Raw genomic sequence first — 18,229 nt, 5'->3', positions numbered from 1 at the left:
ACACATGCAAAATAGACTCACCCAGACACCCATGGTTTCATATCATCATGGCAGCCAGAGCTCCAGGTCTCACCACCTAACCAGGTCCATGCGGGGGTGAGGCTCCATGGGCACAGCTCCTCAGGCACAGACTCTTCAATGTGTTTCCTTCTCAGTCCACAGACTTGTGACCTGAAGAGCCAAGCACCTGACCCCACCTCTTCACCCTATGTCTATTGGGGATGGAGATAGGACAGACACCTTGGCCCCTGCCACTCAGAAGGGGGAAACTGAGGCAAAAAGCAGGCAGTCTGCAGAGATTCTGAAATCCAATCTGACTCAGGTCAACAAGTCTGCAATTAGGGCCCAGTGTTGCTCCAGGGACTGATTCTCTAGGTACCTGAGAAGAAAATAAAAGCCAGCTTGGATTAAAAGAACCAGATAGTACAAAATGAAAGGAGGCCAGTGGGCCCCTGAATTTCTACAGGCTAAGAAGACTGCTCAACCACAAACACGGGCTGCTTTTATTTTTCTAGTACAATTCCTTTAATAACTTTGTGGGTTTTCTATAAATTGTATTGATGTTCACTCCATTAGACAAAACCTGCACCCCAGATCTCTTTTAAATAGACTATTTCCTATTTGGGGCTTCGTGTGAGGCTGTTGTGGAAAAATGCTGTTAAGATTCCCAGAAGGTCTCCTTAATAGGGGCCTGGGAGGCACATGGGTACCATCCCTGGGAGGTCCTTTGCATCTGAAAAGGCTGGTGAGACACCAATTGAACTCTTTCTGCATCTTAATGGAGGGTTTTAGAATCCCACTCTTGGCTTCATGTCTGCTCTGAACCCACATATTCCCTACAGGGCTGCGGGTCCCACCGTTGCCCTGAGCCCTTTCATTCTTTGAGAATCTTCTGCTGGGAGAAACTGGGGATGAAAATTAGTTTCATTTTTGAGCCCAGCAAATCCTGGCTCCTTCATGTTTTTATAAGTTCTGTTTGAAAACCCCATCATTCCTTCTCCAGTGCCTCTCTCCCTAATCATTCCTCATGATGTACAGGTGAAAGAAGCCAGTCATTCAATGACAAGAGCCTTCTTTCCTTCACTTCCAGAATATTTCCTTGCTTTTCCTCTGTCCCTTGCCAGCTGCCTTCTCATGCCTGCCAGCCTCCTCTCTGGGGCTGAGTCCCACAGCCAACCCGCAACATTTTTTGGCTTTTGTCATGGTAGCATCCCACTTCAAAGTACCCGATTCTGTTCTGGTTACTATTGCTGCATAAGAAACCACCATCTAATAGCATAAAAGCATCAGCTGTTTTATTTTTCTCCCAGGGCATGATCGGTTGGCACATGGTGCTGGTGTGGCTCAGGGTCTAGGACCTCAGCTGGGGAGACAGAACAGCTGTGGCTCTGTGGCTGGGTAGAACCATCCCGAGTTCACGTAGCACCAGGTAGGAGAGAACATGAAAGCTGTGGCTCTGTGGCTGGGTAGAACCATCCCGAGTTCACGTAGCACCAGGTAGGAGAGAACATGAAGGCTGGGCTCACCTGGAGCTGACATTTGCAGCACTGTGCATGGTGTCTCTGCGAGGCTGGGTTCTGAGGAGTGTCCCAAGAGCCTGCATTCCTAGAGGACTGAGAGAGCTGCATGGCCTTTCCTGAGCTGCCTCAGGAGCCACTGCAGGCCTCACGACCTAGTGGTTACATCAGACATTACAAGCCCAAGACCAAGGGGAATGAACATGGACCCTGTTTCTCAATGGGAAGATGTCAAAGAATTTACAGCCACCGGAAAAAAAAAACACCACAGCTTATTCTCTAGCCACACATTATTTACATATTAGTCCATTCTCATGCTGCTATGAAGAAACACCTGAGGCTGGGTAGTTTATAAAGAAAAGAGGTTTAATTGACTCACAGTTCCTCATGGCTGGGGAGACCTCAGGAAATTTACAATCATGGCGAAAGATGAAGGGGAAGAAAGGCACCTTCTTTACAGGGTAGCAGGAAGGAGAAGTGCTGAGCAAAGGAGGAAAAGCCCCTTATAAAAACCATCAGATCTCATGAGAACTCACTCACTATCATGAGAACAGCGTGGGGGTAGCTGCCCCCATGATTCAGTGACCTCCCACAGGGTCCCTCCCACCACAGATAGGAACTACAATTCAAGATGAGATTTGGGTGGGGACACAGCCAAACCGTATCAGGGACTGAATTGTGTCCCCTACCTCCAAATTCATATATTGAACCCAATCCCCAATATGACTGTATTTGAAGATAGAGCCCTTAGCAAGGTATTCCAAGGTGAGCAGGTCTATGCAATCCTGCCCCCAAAGGCGAGGAGGCTCAGAGGCTGAAGAAACAGGCTGACAAATCCAGTTTCTTAGAAACTATGTCTGTGTCTTGGGCAGCAGTGAGGGAAGTGGGTGGATCTCCTCACTGTTACCCTCCCAGACGCAGGGTTTATAGACCATAGAGGAAGAGTATGCATGCTTCAGAGGTGATGTGTAGGATAACTGCATGGTAAGTAAGATAATGTCAAGATTGCTTTGCCCTAAGGGCAGGATTTATGGTAAGTGCATGCTCTTACACAAGGATCAGTAGTTAAAATACAAATCTTAGAGGCATTTCAGGAACTGGGGTCAATCAGAAGTCAACATGGAGGATCAGCATCCAAGATGGAGCTGCTTTAGGCTCCACAGGAGGTCATTAAGGTTCAACAAGGTCATAAGGGTGGGTCGCTAATCTGATAGCACCTAATCTGGTGCCCTTATAAGAAGAGGAACAGATACTGGAGTGCTCTCATTGCATGCACACAGTGGAAAGGTCGTTTGAGGACACAGCAAGAAGGTGGCTGTCTATGAGCCAGAAAGAGAGCCCTCAACAGAAATCTAATTTGCTGGCACCTTGATCATGCACTTCCAGCCTCCAGAACTGTGAGAAAATAAATTTCTGTTGTTTAAGCCTCCTAGTCTGTGGTATTTTGTTAAGGCCGCTTGAGCAGACTGTTGTATGAAAACTAGCTATCATGAGCTAGAAAACCAGCAGCTATACCTGGTTATTGGAAGAATTGTTTTTTTGAGGTTGTAGGACTGAGGTCCTTAGTTCTTGCTGGCTGTTGGCTGTCAGCCTCAGTGAGTTCCTAGAGGCAGCCCTCAGTCCTTGTCATGGAGAACATCCCCAAAATAGCCACTTGTTTTATCAAAGCTAGCAAGAGAGTCTCCTTGCAAAATGGAGGTCAAAATCTTATATCACAGAAGTGACATCCCATTACACTTGTGGTATTCTATGGTTCAAAGCAAATCAAAGGTCCCACCCACTAAAGGTAGGGACACACTGCAGGCGTCAATAAGGGGCTGACTGCTGACAGCTCTCAAGCTTTGCCGCCATTCCACCACATATCTTGGTGGTCTGATGAGGAAGTGTGCACATGGCTTCCCGTGGGGCCAGTGGGAAGCTCAAACCACACAAGTCCCACCTGCACACATGAGCTCTTCTCTTTCCCTGTGCCCTAACCCCAAGAAAACCCAGGCTACCCACCTCCATCCTTTCCCAAGCCACTCAAGCCAGTTCTAGACCAGCTTGGGTGCTGGGCTGCTGCACCCAGAAGCACCCATGGTGGATAACAGGTGTTTTCATGCCCTCTTAGTGTCTGTCACATCATCCATCTCAACATTTGACCTATTGATTGGGAGGGGGCAATCCTGAATTAGCAAATTGAATGCAGCAGGCACAGATACTAGGAGGCAGGGAAAGTGGGGCCGCTTCAGAGCTGGCCAAACTTTGCTTTATGACAAACCATAGGTCTACTTTGCTTTCTTGGTAAATGTTCCACGTGTACCTGAAAATAACAGGCACTCTGCTAGGGGTGGATGAAGTGGATATACTGATTTTATATATTTGTATATATATGTAAGTCTCATGACGTATGCCGACATGTAGTGTGTCATGTTGGTTAAATGAGCTGTTTGAATCTCTGTCCTCCGCCTTCTTGTTCTGAGTTACGTGACAGGTGTGTTAAATTCCCCAACTACAATTATGGATGGTTCCGTTTCTCCTTTGAGTTATATTAATTTTTGAATTTCTGGATTTTATATTTTGAAGCTATGTTATAGACACACAAATTTGAGGCTGCTATTTCTTTCTACTGAATTGACAATTTATCATTATGAAATCATTCTCTTATTTCTGGTAATACCATTTGCATTAAAGTCTGCTTTTTATAATACCAGTATGGTTTGCGTTTTACACTGTCAGTATGGTTTGTGTTGGTGTGGTATTTTCACTCTTTTACTTTCAACTGAATGTTTCTTTATAGGTAAAGTATGTTTCTTATAACTACCATTTAGTCAAATCTCTAAAAGAGATACTTAAAAATATTGGCATTGGCCGGGCACAGTGGCTCACACCTGTAATCCCAGCACTTTGGGAGGCCGAGGTGGGTGGATCACTTGAGGTCAGGAGTTCGAGATCAGGCAGAGCAACATGGTGAAACCTCATCTCTAGTAAACATACAGAAAAAAAAATTAGCTGGGAAGGGTGGCGCACGCCTTTAATTCCAGCTACTCGGGAGGCTGAGGCATGAGAATCTTTTGAACCCCGAAGCAGAGGTTGCAGTGAGCTGCGACTGTGCTACTGTACTTTAGCCTGGGTGACAGGGCTAGACTCTGCCTCAAAAATTAAAAAGAAAAAGGCATGTTTTCTATCTTTACATTTAATGTTGTTACAAATATAGTTCAGTTTAATTCTGCCACCTTGCTGTTTATTTTTATTTTATTTTTTATTATACTTTAAGTTCTGGGATACATGCTAGAACGTGAAGGTTTGTTACATAGGTACACACGTGCCATGGTGGTTTGCTGCACTGCTCTTTATTTTTCATTTGTCTTGTCTTTTTTATTTCTGTAGTACTCTCTTACAGTTTTCTTTTCCATTTTTAAAATTTATTATTTTTCTTTTATCTTCTATTTTGCTTGTTGTCATACATCATTGTATTTTTTGAGATCTCAATATGCACTGTTGACCTGCCTGAAGTTATTAGGATACTTTTTCTTTGTCCTAACAAAGATCCAGCACATTACAATTGTTTCCTTATCCCCCTTGCTCTGTGTGCGGGCTGTTGGCACATATTCCACCTCTACACATTATAAATCTCACAAGTCACAATAATTGTTGATTTAAGGACAAATATTAAAAACATATTTATCCATTTATTTACACTTTCTAGTACTCTTCTGCCCTTCCTGCAGTTATGAGATTATCTTATTTTAGCCTGAAGTTCTTCTTTTAGCATCTTAGTGCATGTTTGCTTCAGTCAGATTCTGTTTATCTGAAAATGAATTTATTTTGACTTCCTTTGTAATGGCTACTCTTCTTAGGCTTAGAATTATACATCAGCAGATTTTTCTTTTTTTTTATCATTATACTGTAAGTTCTGGGATACATGTGCAGAATGTGCAGGTTTGTTACATATACACGTGCCATGGTGGTTTGCTGCACCCATCAACCCATCATCTACATTAGGTATTTCTCCTAGTACTATCCCTCCCCAGCCCCCCACCCCCTGACAGGTCCTGGTGTGTGATGTTCCCCTCCCTGTGTCCACGTTTTCTCATTGTTCAACTCCCACTTATGAGTGAGAACATGCGGTGTTTGGTTTTCTGTTCTTGTGTTAGCTGCTGAGAATGATGGTTTCCAGTTTCATCCATGTCCCTGAAAAGGACATGAACTCACCTTTTTTTATAGCTGCATAGTTTTCCATGGTGTATATGTGCCACATTTTCTTTATCCAGTCCATCATTGATGGGCATTTGGGTTGGTCCCAAGTCTTTGCTATTGTGAACAGTGCTGCAATAAACATACGTGTGCATGTGTCTTTATAGTAGAATGATTTATAATCCTTTGGGCATATACCCAGTGATGGGATTGCTGGGTCAAATGGTATTTTTGGTTCTAGATCCTAGAGGAATCACCACACTGTCTTCCACATGGCTGAACTAATTTACACTCCCACTAACAGTGTAAAAGCATTCCTATTTCTCCACGTCCTCTCCAGCATCTGTTGTTTCCTGACTTTCTAATGATCGCCTTTCTAACTGGTGTGAGATGGTATCTCATTGTGGTTTTGATTTGCATTTCTGTAATGACCAGTGATGAAGAGCTTTTTCTCAGGTTTGTTGGCTGCATTAATATCTTCTTTTGAGAAGGGTTCATTTCTCTTCATTATTTTTTCTCTAATCTTATCTTCACACTTTATTTCATCAAGTTAATCTTCAGTCTCTGATATCCTTTCTTTTACCTGATTTATTTGGCTATTGATATTTGTGTATGCTTCATGAAGTTCTCGTGCTGTGTTTTTCAGCTCCATCAGGCCATTTATGTTCTTCCATTTGGGGCTGGGTTTATAGTTTTGTAACCCCTATGTCAAATGTTGACACCTTATAGTAATTGGCAGGGATAAGTAGGAATTGCTTGATAAATAAATGCAAACAAAAGTGTATGCTGGCAATTCTTAAGACATTTCTAAATTACTTGGCCACTATTTTTAAAGCTAACTTATTTATTAAAGATTTTAAGTTAAGTAAACTTAACATTTGACTAGTCTTTCCCTTTTTCTAATAAAGTATTTTATTTGAGCACTTTTATTTTTCTTTAATTAATAAAGTATTTATTTGAGCACTTTTATTTTTCTTTAAGCCCATTAATTAGAGCTCTTATATATTTTTTAATAGACAAACATTGTGTACACAACACATAAATACATAGATGTATTAGGTATACCAATAGAAGTACATCTTATAGATTCCTAAGATCTCCTTTTTTTTCTATCTTAGACTTGCAAACTCTTGATAACCTGTGTCATTGCCCTGGCAGTTGTCAGCTAAATAGCCCTAAATCTGCATATTGAAGGAAACTATTAGATGAAAAATTAGACAGAAAAATTTACATTTTAAGGTACAGAGAGGAAAAAGACTGGTGGTGCTAAAGAGAGATTAAAGATGGATGCCAAATGAAACATAAAATTATGAAAATCTATCATAGGATTGTATAAGGAGACCAATTTTATTTAGATAGAGACTACCTATATTTTAACTGGATCTCTGAGCTCTGGGCAGACCCTACACTGAATCCTGGGTCTCCAAAAAGCAAAAATTATTATGAGGTTAGACTACATCATGCTTTTACAGTGCACTTAAAAAATTTTTTTCAACAAAGACATTTCTACGTGTCTAAACTACACTATTCCTTAAGAACTCCAGAGTAGCCTCTGTTGCAGTAACTATTTTAGTAAAAAAATTAGGTAACACAATACAAAAGCAAGCAGTTTAAGAGCTGAGATGAAAAAAAAAAAGAGCTGAGATGAACTTGTCTGTTTACACATTTGGGGTTCCATAAGGAAACAGAGGTTTCTCCTCCAAGGGGAATCTGGCACTTCTCCATTTTCTGTAAGGAACCCTGGGTATTATAAACTATATTAGGTTTCTCATGAAGCAGAGGGTGCAAGGGAAAGAAGAGATGGCAAAAGTAAATGAAGAAAACAGAAGCCAGTCAACTAAGAAGGAAAAAACTTGGCCGGGCGCGGTGGCTCAAGCCTGTAATCCCAGCACTTTGGGAGGCCGAGGCGGGCGGATCACGAGGTTAGGAGATCGAGACCATCCTGGCTAACACGGTGAAACCCCGTCTGTACTAAAAATACAAAAAAATTAGCCAGGCATGTTGGCGGGCGCCTCTAGTCCCAGCTACTCGGGAGGCTGAGGCAGGAGAATGGCGTGAACCCGGGAGGCGGAGCTTGCAGTGAGCTGAGATGCGCCACTGCACTCCAGCCTGGGGGACAGAGCAAGACTCTGTCTCAAGAAAAAACAAAACAAAACAAAAAAAAAACTTTTGCTCAAAAAGACAAGGTCCTAGGAGAGAAAAAAACAAACAAAAAAAACAAAACTCGAAGCCTTTTAAATACAAACACACACACACAGGCACACATACACACATATGTTGGATGTTAGCTTTTAATTAAGCTTTTAACCATTGAGCTCCTTAAAAATAAACTTTTTAAATCTCATTACTGGCTGGGCATGGTGGTTCACGCCTGTAATCCCAACACTTTGGGAGGCCGAGGTAGGCGGATCACTTGAGGCCAGTTTGAGACCAGCCTGGCCAACATAGTGAAACCCCATCTCTACCAGAAAAATACAAAAATGAGCTGGGTGTGGTGGTGCACGCCTATAATCGCAGCTACTCAGGGGGCTAAGGCATGGGAATCACTTCAACCTGGGAGGTGGAGGTTGCAGTGAGCGGAGATTGTGCCACTGCACTCCAGCCTGGAACACAGAGCAAGACTCTGTCTAAATAAATAAATAAATCTCATTATCATATTTCAACTAGGACAAATTTCTGCTATTTCAGAAGTATCAAGTATCAAACCAGAAAGGGCTTGATTTAGGAACTAAACCCAGACTGTCGTGGTGGAAAAAAAGAAGGCAGAGCCTTTAGGTATGGAACTGCAGCGTGGGGTGACAGACATTACTCTTTTTGGTTGGTCTGGCTAGCAAAAATGTGGGCTTGTTATGTAAGAAAAACCCTTTAAGTAGTCAAAATAAAACTTTTTTTTCTTTTTCCTTTTGCTAGCTGTTTTCCTCCCCCCATCACACCACCTTTTGTGTGTGTGTGTGGTGGGGAGGGGGGAAACTTAGCCACTTCAGAGGACTCGCTTCTCATAATTTGGAACTTTCCTTTGTTTTTTTTTTTTTTTTTTTCATTTTTGTATTTTTTTAAATTTTTTAAAATTTTTTTTGCACACAAAATAATAAACATTTTCTAAAAATACATACAAACAAAAAGATGCATATCAAACATATTAGGAAGGTTGCACTTGGGAAGACCGGGAATAGAAATGGGGGTGGGAATGAAAGAAAATAAATGAGAGAGGGACTTTGTATGGATCAATGATAACAACTCAATCCTCTATGTCTTTGACAAAGAAGAAGGAGAAGGAAGAGGAAGAAAAAGAAAGTGGGATAAAGGATCAGAAATGGAGGAAAATAGAAAAAATTCGAGTATGACTCCAGGGTAAGCCTGTTTTGTTGTTGCTGGGTTGGTTGGTTGGTTTGTTTTATTTTTTCATATGTTTCGCCATGTTGGCCAAGCTGGTCTCGAACTCCTAGCCTCAAGTGACCAACCCGCCTCAGCCTCCCAGAGTGCTGGGACTACAGGTGTGAGCCACCACGTCCAGCCTCCACACTGCGTCTGGCCTCTGTGGTAGACCTCCCAGACGGGGCAGCTGGGCAGAGGTGCTCCTCACTTCCCAGATGGGGCAGCCGGGCAGAGACGCTCCACACCTCCCAGATGGGGCGGCGGCCGGCCAGAGGCTGCAATCCTAGCACCCTGGGAGGCCAAGGCAGGAGGCTGGGAGGTGGAGGCTGCAGCGAGCTGAGACCACGCCACCGCACTCCAGCAGGGGCAACACCGAGTACCGAGTGAGCGAGACTCTGTCTGCAGTCCCAGGACCTCGGGAGGCCGAGGCGGGTAGACCACAAGAGGCCAGGAGTTGGAGACCAGCCTGGCCAACATGGCGAAACCCCGCCTCCACCAAAAATACCAAAACCAGCCAGGCGTGGTGGCACGCACCCGCAATCCCACCCACCCAGCAGGCCGAGGCAGGAGAATCACGGGAGCCCAAGGCAGGGACTCTACAGCGAGCTGAGACCATGCCGCTTCACTCCAGCCTGGGCAACAGAGGGAGACCGTGTGAAAGAAAAAAAAGAAGGGAAGGGCAGGGCAGGGCAGGGGAGGGGAAGGGAGGGGAGGGGAGGGAAGAGAAGAGGAGAAAGAAGGAAAAGAAAGAAGGAGAGAAGGAGAGAAAGAGAGGAGAGAGAGAGAGGAAAGAAAGAAAGAAAGAGAAAGAAAGAAAGAGAAAGAAAGAAAGAGAGAAAGGAGGAAAGAAGGAAGGAAGGCTGGTTTTGATCAAGTCAGATAGAGGTCGTCAAACTCAATGGGAAAAAGACAAAAGAACAAAAAACAGAAACAACAACAAAAAAACCAGTTAAGCGAAATGAAGGATTGGACAATGTATAAGATTACTGAGCACACTAATGGTAAGGAGAAATTAAGACCAGCTGGTTGTTAATCTTAATGGCCAAGACAAACCCCAATTCAGTTACTTCCTAGGGATGGGTCTCAGGCTGAAGATTGCTTTCTACCATCCTAGAAGCAGGGGAAGAAGACCCCTCATCTTTCCTGTGGTAAGCGAGCTCAAACTCCATAAAGGAGTTACCTGCCTTCCATTGTCATGGAAGCAGGAAAAAACTTGACTTCCTTATGTTGGAAGAGAGTAAAGCACACCCCGCCCCCCAACCCCCCTCCCCCCGACACACACAAAAGGAGTTGTACAGCAAAATAAACTAGATCTTGACCAAATCTGGGTAGATCAGGGATTCTCTGGAGCGGGTGCTTCCAGGCCTCAGCAAATTGTCCTATTGGTTTGAGCCATCAAAGTAACTCAAGCTGGTACTAAGGACTGACAGGAGATTTGTCAATGGTCAGTGGCACCTCTACGCAGAATCCCTTTGTGGTTACCAAAATGTGAACCTTGAATATCTGAGTCAGATCTCACTCAACTTAGGAAGTTTATTTTGCTGAATTTAAGGATGCACGCCCACGACACTGCCGTCGGAGGCCCTGATGACATGTGCCCAAGGTGGTCAGAGCACAGTTTGGTTTTATACATTTTAGGGAGACATGAGACATCAATCAATATATGTAAGATGAACATTGGTTTGGTCGGGAAAGGCAAGACAACTCGAAGCAAAGGCAGGAGGGAGCTTCCAGGTCACAGGTAAACATGAGACAAATAGTTGCATTCCTTGTTTCTGGTTAGCCTCTCCAGAGGTGGCAATCAGATACACATTTATCTCAGTGAGCTGAGAGACGACTTTGAATAGAATGGGAGGCAGGTTTGCCCTAAGCAGTTCCCAGCTTGACTTTTCCTTTTAAGCTTAATAATTTTGGGGCCCCAAAACTTATTTTCCTTCTACTTTTTTTTTTTTTTTAAATCAGACTTAAGGTCTGCCTTGATGTTAATGCTGGAGGAGTGTAAAAAGGCATGTCCAACTCTTACTTCCCCTCAAGGCCAGAACAGTCTCTCAGGTTGAACTTCAGGGTTCCCTGGTAAAGGAGGGCGTCCAGTCAGACGGCTGCAGGGGGTGGGGGCTTCGAATTTTATTTCTGTTTTACAGGCATTAGTGCCACCCATTTCTCCCTAACCCCAAACTTCCTCTCCCCCAAACAGAAACGTCATCGTTCTGCTTCCACTTATCCAGAAGAAAGGCAGAGGGCGCACACTGCGCAGCGCGGATGGGAAAGTTAACTGAATTATTTGCGTGAAGACAGAGGAGGTGGGGGTCCCCCAAGTCCCAGCCATTTTGTGGCTCGTAGGGGTTGTCGCTTCCCAGGCTGTGAATGGCCCAACCCCGCCCCCCGCCCCAGGTCGGAATCCTGCCCCGCGCCCTGTACTCTGGGTCGGACCCCAAGCCGAGACCCGCCGCGGGGCCGGGCGACTGGGGACGAGCTCCACACAGGGGGGCGCTGGCCTCCGCTCGCAAGACCGCGGGAGGCGCAGATGTGAAGTGCGCCTGCGCGGGGCGCAGCCCTAGCTGCAGACGATCTGTGAGCGGTGCGCCTGCGCGAGTCGAGGGCGGTGGCTCGGCTTCCCTGGAATGGCGGACGTCTTAGGACTGCGCCTGCGCGGGGCGCCGAGCCCTGGGCGGGCCTTCTCGGCTGACGGCCTGCGTGCACTGCGCTTGCGCGGGTTGAGGGCGGTGGCTCAGGCTCCTGGAAAGGACCTTCCGCCCCTCCGCGCTGGCGGTGTGGACGCGGAACTCAGCGGAGAAACGCGATTGAGGTAGGTGTCCTGATGGGCAGCTCAGATGGCTGGACTGCACGTAAGGAAGGACAAGCCAGGTGAGGCGTCCTCGCACTGCGTGTGCGTCGCTGGCGGGCAGAGGCCTCCGCCCCCTTTTGGGACCTCCGAGCGCCTTCGCGATCTCTGCCACCTGCCCTGGGGTCCAAACGGGAGCTCGGTCCCCGTCACACCCTTCCCTGCGCGCTGCGCCCCTTCCCAGCCACGCCCACCATCCAGCGCCTTCCACGGCCACGCCCACCCCACCACCAACTGTTACGCCCTCCGCGGCCACGCCCACCTGCCTGGCGGCACCTGCCCCGAAGCTCGCGGCGCTGTCCCAGCCTGACCCTCTCGTGCCCCTGCGTCCACGCGCGGCCCTCTCGCTTCCTGCGCCCTTCTCACCCCCCTTCATTGGCCACCTGTTCCCACCCTCCATGATCCTGTTCCTCCCGAGGGCATCTTAGAAGGGCTAGATCCTGCGCGCACCGCGGCCTCCACTCCGACCCCGTCCCAATTTGGACCCAGGTTTTCCAATGAAAATACAATTATGTAAATCAGTAAGCATTTGTAACTACGAATATCACAAAAATAAGCTTCAAGTCTGGATTTAGAAGTGAAGCATGCATCTTAAACAAAGAATTGCTATGCACTTTTAAAAACACATTGATCCCAGAGCAGTGTGTGGGTTACACTATCACTGGAAAAATAAGAATTGAGAAGAAGGAAAAGACTGGAAGATGCAGATCTTGGTTCCTGTTAGTGGAAACACTGTCAAGTCCCAGGTGGGGACTTTTAATTGGAATTAAAGCTATCGCAGTTCTAAGAAATTAATGAATACTGATTTATTGCCTTAAGTCGACACCTGATCTAACAGAAACTAACAGGCTTCAGCAAATGAACAAGATTAATACCTTGCAGACTAGTGAAGAAAACACACTATTTGAAGTTTATGATTTTTAAATCCTTTTGTCTCTGTAAAGAACTGTAAATTTTCATTTCTATACTATTCTTCACACATACACATTTTACTTCGATTTGGTAGAGGACATTTATCATGCACCTTAGAAGTTAAGTGAACTCAGTTATTAAGCAATGTAACAAGTACTTTGTGTCTCCTTCTCTTTTTAAAAGTAGAAATGGAAAAGAAAATGAAATAAAGCAGCAGTTATGAGGCAGAGCCTAAGAGAACTATGGCAACATCAGGTGACTGTCCCAGAAGTGAATCGCAGGTAATTTCGGTTCCACTTCCTAAAAATCTGTGTTTAATGAATATGAGCATTAAAGAGAGCTAAGCGTCAGCTCATAGATGTGATGGAGCTTGACTTGTGCCTTGGAAGGTGGCCACCGGCAGTAGAATGCTTAAATGTGAAGATTGTGAGGCAGAGGAAACGCAGTGCCTGTGAGGTGACATCCTGCATTGGGCACCATAACAATTCTAAGGAAATACATAGCCCCAAAGCATCAGCATCATTTAGGGTTCCATTTCTGGTACGTGAACTGGCAAAGCAAGCATATTTTCTGAGCTGTTCAATAAAATTTCAGGCATAATACCAGCAATATATTGAAGGCAAGTTGGACACATTGGAAAGGATTTATGTATTCATACTGTTTCTGTCTGGGGTACCCATGTAGTTTCGTTCAAGTTAGCAGTAAAAAAAAACCCTCAAATTTTAAGGAATGTTGATTATGTAAAAGTCACCAACTGAATAATAGATACTGTTTTTAAAAATCAAGCATTTCTGTATCTGTTATGTCAATTTTAATGTTTTCTTTTTGTCTCTTTCATTCCAATGATCTTTCATTTGGCTTTTTATATATAGGAATTTTATTTATAGTCAGAATCTTTCATTAATTTCTTTAATTATTCATAAAATGTTTTAATTCTGTGGACATCTTATTTTTCTTTTGAGAAATTTAACAAATATTAGGACATTTCCAGAATGATATTGTAAACATCAAGTACATTAAACAGTGTACATTAAGCTATATATGTGTGTGTGTGTATATATATGTGTGTGTGTGTGTATATATATATAAAAAATACTGTCGGGTGTGTCTGTAGTTCTGCTACTCAGGAGGCTGAAGCGGGAGGATCACTTGGGGCCAGGAGTTTGAGGATGTGGTGTATTATGATTGTGCCTGTGAATAGCCACCGCATTCCAGCGTGGCCGAGAAAGTGAGACTTCATCTCTTAAACAAGAAAAAGCAACACTCTAGCTAAAGTTTGTTCCCCAGTCTCAGTCCTATTCCTCCTCCTCTCTCTCTAGAGGCAAACACTACTGTGAATCATGAATCTGTTTTGTGCCACTGCACCATTTTTATACCTCTATGGCTTATATAGATATCCTTGAATGACATATGATATTGTTTGTGTGGGCTTTTTAGAGTTTCCATAAGTGGTGTCATACTCTCTGTCACCTGTAGCTTGCCTCTTCACTTAACCTTACCTTTGGCGAATTTGTCCTTGTTGTTATGTGTGTAATGCTGGTCAATCCTGCCGCTATAGGGTACTCCTGTAGTGTGTTCCTTCTCTGAAAGTGTAAAGTATCCTATTTGTAGATATGTGTATGGGCCTGTTGCAGTCTCACTGCTATACAGTAGGCATCTACCCCATTTTACTTATTCCCCTTTTGTTGGACACTTAAGTTGTTTCTAGTTTTTTCTATTTCAAACAATACTGTAGTGACCATCCTTCTCCATGCCTCTGTGCTCCAGTAATGGCATTGCAGGGTGCAAGGGATTGCAAGTTTCAATTTTACTGGATAATGATCAGTTGTTCCCCACAATGACTTTATGAGTTCACAGGTCTGTCAGTAGCCCACAATAGTGCTTGCTAACACTTGACAGTATCAGACTTGTAAGTTTTGGGCAGTCTCACGGGTTAGAAATGGTATCTTGTTATTTTAATTTTGCTGACTGGTCATGGTAGTATTTCAGTAATACTTGTGTTCATCCTGTTAATACCACCCTCCATTATAGAAGAGATGTCTTATAATGGTAATTTGTGTTTTATCTCTTTTTTTCACACTTGATCAGTCTTTTCTTAGGGTTTTATCAATTTTATTTTTATAAAGAACCAATTTTATCTGTGTTGATTTCTCTGTTTTTCTATTTTATTGATTTCTGCTTTTGTCTTTATTTCATTCTGTTGTATTTGGGTTAATTTTTGTAACATCTGAGAGGGAAGCTTAGATAATTGATTTTAAACCTTTCTTTAATAGTCTTTAAAGCTATGACTTTCCTCTAATCACTGCTATAGCTGTACCTCACATATTTAAATGCATTTTCATTCTTCAAAATATTTTCTAATATATTCAGTGGAAATTAGAAGTTTTCTGGGCTATTTGAAAGTATGTTGACCAATTTCTACACAGTTTGGAAATTTTACTTTTTCTTATTTAATTTTGCTTTGATTACATTGGTTAGAGAACATAACATTCTCCATAATGTCAGTCTTTTGAAATTTATTCAGGCTTTGCTTTATATTCTAATCATATGGAATATTTTGGTGAAGGTTCCATGAGTACTTGCAAAGACTATGTGTTCTGCAGTTGTCGAGTGTAGCATTCTGTAAATGTCATTAAATGTGTTATTAATATTGTTCAAATCTCTGTATCTTTTCTGATTTTTTTTAGCCATCTTCTGTCAGTTACTAAAAATTCTCCACTATGATTGTAGATATATGTATTTTTCCTTTTGGTTCTATCACTTTTTGCTTTGTATATTTTGATTCCCTGTTATTGGGTGTATATATTTAGTATAGGTTTTGTTTTCTAGATGAATTGACCTTGTTTTTTTATAAAATATCTGTCTTTTTACCTGTTAATAAATACTTCCTTTCTTGCATGTACCTTTTTTAATGTTAATTAGCCGTACCAGCTTTTTTATCATCAGTGCTTACATAAAGTGTGTGTGTGTGTGTGTGTGTGTATTTTTTTTTCCTCAACTTAAGTCCTTATATTTAAAGCGTTTTTCTTGTAAAGAGCTAGTTGGGTCTAGCTCTTAGGTCTGGTTTTTTATTCCTCTGTTAAACACAATTTCTGCCTCTTAATTGGAGTATTTAGTCTATTAACATTTAATGTTATGACTAATATGATTAAGTGTAACATCTTGCTGTTTGTTTTATATTTGTCACATTTCTTTTTTGTGCATGTCTCCATTCCTGCCCTCTTGTGGATAAAGTATTTTCTGTAATTCCACATTACCTCCTTTACTAGCTTGTTAGCTGTATCTTTTTATATTGTTTTAGTGTTTTCCCAAGAAATTGCACTATGCATCCTAACTCAATTTCAGTCTTTTTTTTTAACCACTTCATAAGGTAAAGATCTTAGAACTTAGTTTCATTTACCAGCGTCCATATTTGTATACTGTTGATGTAACATTTTAATTTTACATATGTTGTAAACCCCACAATAAATTATCATTGTTGCTTTATGCTATCGAGTCTTTTTTTATAAAGTAAAATAGTCTTTTTTATGTTTCCCCACATATTATTTGCCTTTTTTGAGGTCTTTCCTTTTTTCTTGCATTCTGTGTTTTCATGTAGGATCATTTTCCCTTCAACCTGACAACTTTATGTTTATATTTACTAGTGTGAGTCTGCTGTGTCAAACTATGAAATGTGTTTTGCCTACATTTTTTTTTTTTTTTTTGAGACGGAGTCTTGCTCTGTTGCCCAGGCTGGAGTGCAGTGGTGCGATCTCGGCTCACTGCAAGCTCCGCCTCCCGGGTTCACGCCATTCTCCTGCCTCAGCCTCCCGAGTAGCTGGGACTACAGGCGCCCACCACCACGCCTGGCTAATTTTTTGTATTTTTAGTAGAGACGGGATTTCACCACGTTGGCCAGGCTGATCTCAAACTTCTGATCTCAGGTGATCTGCCTACCTTGGCCTTGATGTTTTTTTTTTTTAATTTTGGAAAAATCTCCACCGTTATCTCTTCATTTTCTTTTCTGCCTCATCTTCTCTCTTCTTTTTTGGGGTCTCCATGTAAACATAGGTTAGAATTTTTGCTGCTGTTTGACATGTCTCATGCTCTATTATTTTTTTTTCATTTTGTGCTTCAGTTTGGGAAATTTTTGTTGACCTGACTCTTGAGGTGCTGATCATAAACAAGATAACTGGGAATTTCTTGAGATGTCAGATAGTATCTATATTACACAAAGAGTAGTCCCAGCTACTTGAGAGGCTGAGGTAGGAGGATTGCTTTAGCTTGGGAGGTGCAGGTTGCCAAGAGCCAGGATCGCGCCACTGCACTCTAGCTTGGTTGACAGAGGGTGACCTCATCTCAAAAAAAAAAAAAAAAAAAAAGAAAAAAAAAAGCGTGTTCTTCAACCCTGGCATTCTATCCTGCAGAAATAAAATGTCATCACATAAGCTTATCTGCACAGACTTCTTTTGTTGCAGCATCGGTTATGTTGGTAGAAAACTGGATACCAAGACAAAGTCTATCAATGGGGGATGGCTGAAGAATCAAGCGGAATTCCTGCTATGGAATATCATACAGCCATTGGAGCTAGTAAATCAGGGTTCTAACAGTTGGAGAGTTTTTCCAGAAGGTATTGTGTAAGAAAAGCAAAGTGCAGGTCAGGCGTAGTGGCCCACGCCTGTAATGCCAGCACTTTGGGAAGCTCAGGTGGGCAGATCACTTGAAGTGAGGAGTTCGAGACCAGCCTGGCCAACATGACGAAACCCCATCCATTTCTACCAAAAATACAAAAATTAGCCGGGCGTAGTGACACACGGCTGTAGTCCCAGCCTCTCGGGAGGCTGAGGCATGCGAATTGCTTGAACTGGGGAGGTGGAGGTTGCAGTGAGCCGAGATTGTGCCACTGCACTCCAGCCTAGGCGACAGAGCGAGATTCCATCTTAAAGTCAAGCAAAGAAATGGCCTGTGTGTGTGTGTGTGTGTGTGTATACGTGTACGCAGGGCTTTGTGTATGACATGGGCATGGTGGAGGTGTGGAAGGCCGCCCACCGGGGGGTTAGTAAGGGTTGCTGGGCTGGGTGGATCAGGGATGGGGTGGAGAGCAAGCAGAGGGCAGTGCTGCCTTAGAGTGAGTCATGCTCCTGGCATAGGGAAAAGCACAAAGGGTACAAATAGGCAGTTAGTAAGGTAAAAAAAAGATGCCAGCAAGTATTTTAAAAACTCCTAACCACACAAAGAGAGGGAAATGGAAGTAACAAAAGTGATTTCTACCCATGAAATTGACAGAGACTAAAGTGATTGGTATCTATTGAGTGAGAGTGTGGGAAGATTGGCAGTTCCCTCTCAGCAAGCAGTCCAAGGAACACCTTTCTGGAGAGCACTGGGTGGTAAAACCAAAAGCCGTAAAGTACGCGTAGTCTCGGTCCAT

General features: G+C 43.2%; 1 protein-coding gene across 17 annotated transcripts in view; it reads left to right on the top strand.

Annotated features, from left to right (window-relative positions):
• Positions 1-18,229, top strand: part of PRMT2 (protein arginine methyltransferase 2) — a 56,217-nt gene that overhangs the window by 14,280 nt on the left and 23,708 nt on the right. For 10 of the 17 annotated variants that reach the window (XM_055280083.2, XM_055280080.2, XM_055280081.2 and 7 more), the window contains exons 1-2: positions 11,723-11,874; positions 13,009-13,103. In XM_055280083.2, coding sequence (XP_055136058.1) covers positions 13,065-13,103 — 39 coding nt within the window. In that variant the 5' untranslated portion in view covers positions 11,723-11,874; positions 13,009-13,064. Of the gene's footprint in view, positions 1-8,956; positions 9,045-10,706; positions 10,810-11,262; positions 11,369-11,658; positions 11,875-12,407; positions 12,432-12,511; positions 12,657-13,008; positions 13,104-18,229 lie in introns of those variants that run through there. The other 7 variants (XM_063640418.1, XM_063640419.1, XM_063640417.1 and 4 more) reach the window with 7 other exon arrangements.

The sequence above is a fragment of the Symphalangus syndactylus genome, chromosome 5, assembly GCF_028878055.3.
Source record: "Symphalangus syndactylus isolate Jambi chromosome 5, NHGRI_mSymSyn1-v2.1_pri, whole genome shotgun sequence".
NCBI classification, from domain to species: Eukaryota; Metazoa; Chordata; class Mammalia; order Primates; family Hylobatidae; genus Symphalangus; species Symphalangus syndactylus.
This window is presented reverse-complemented; position numbering and strand designations above follow the sequence as displayed.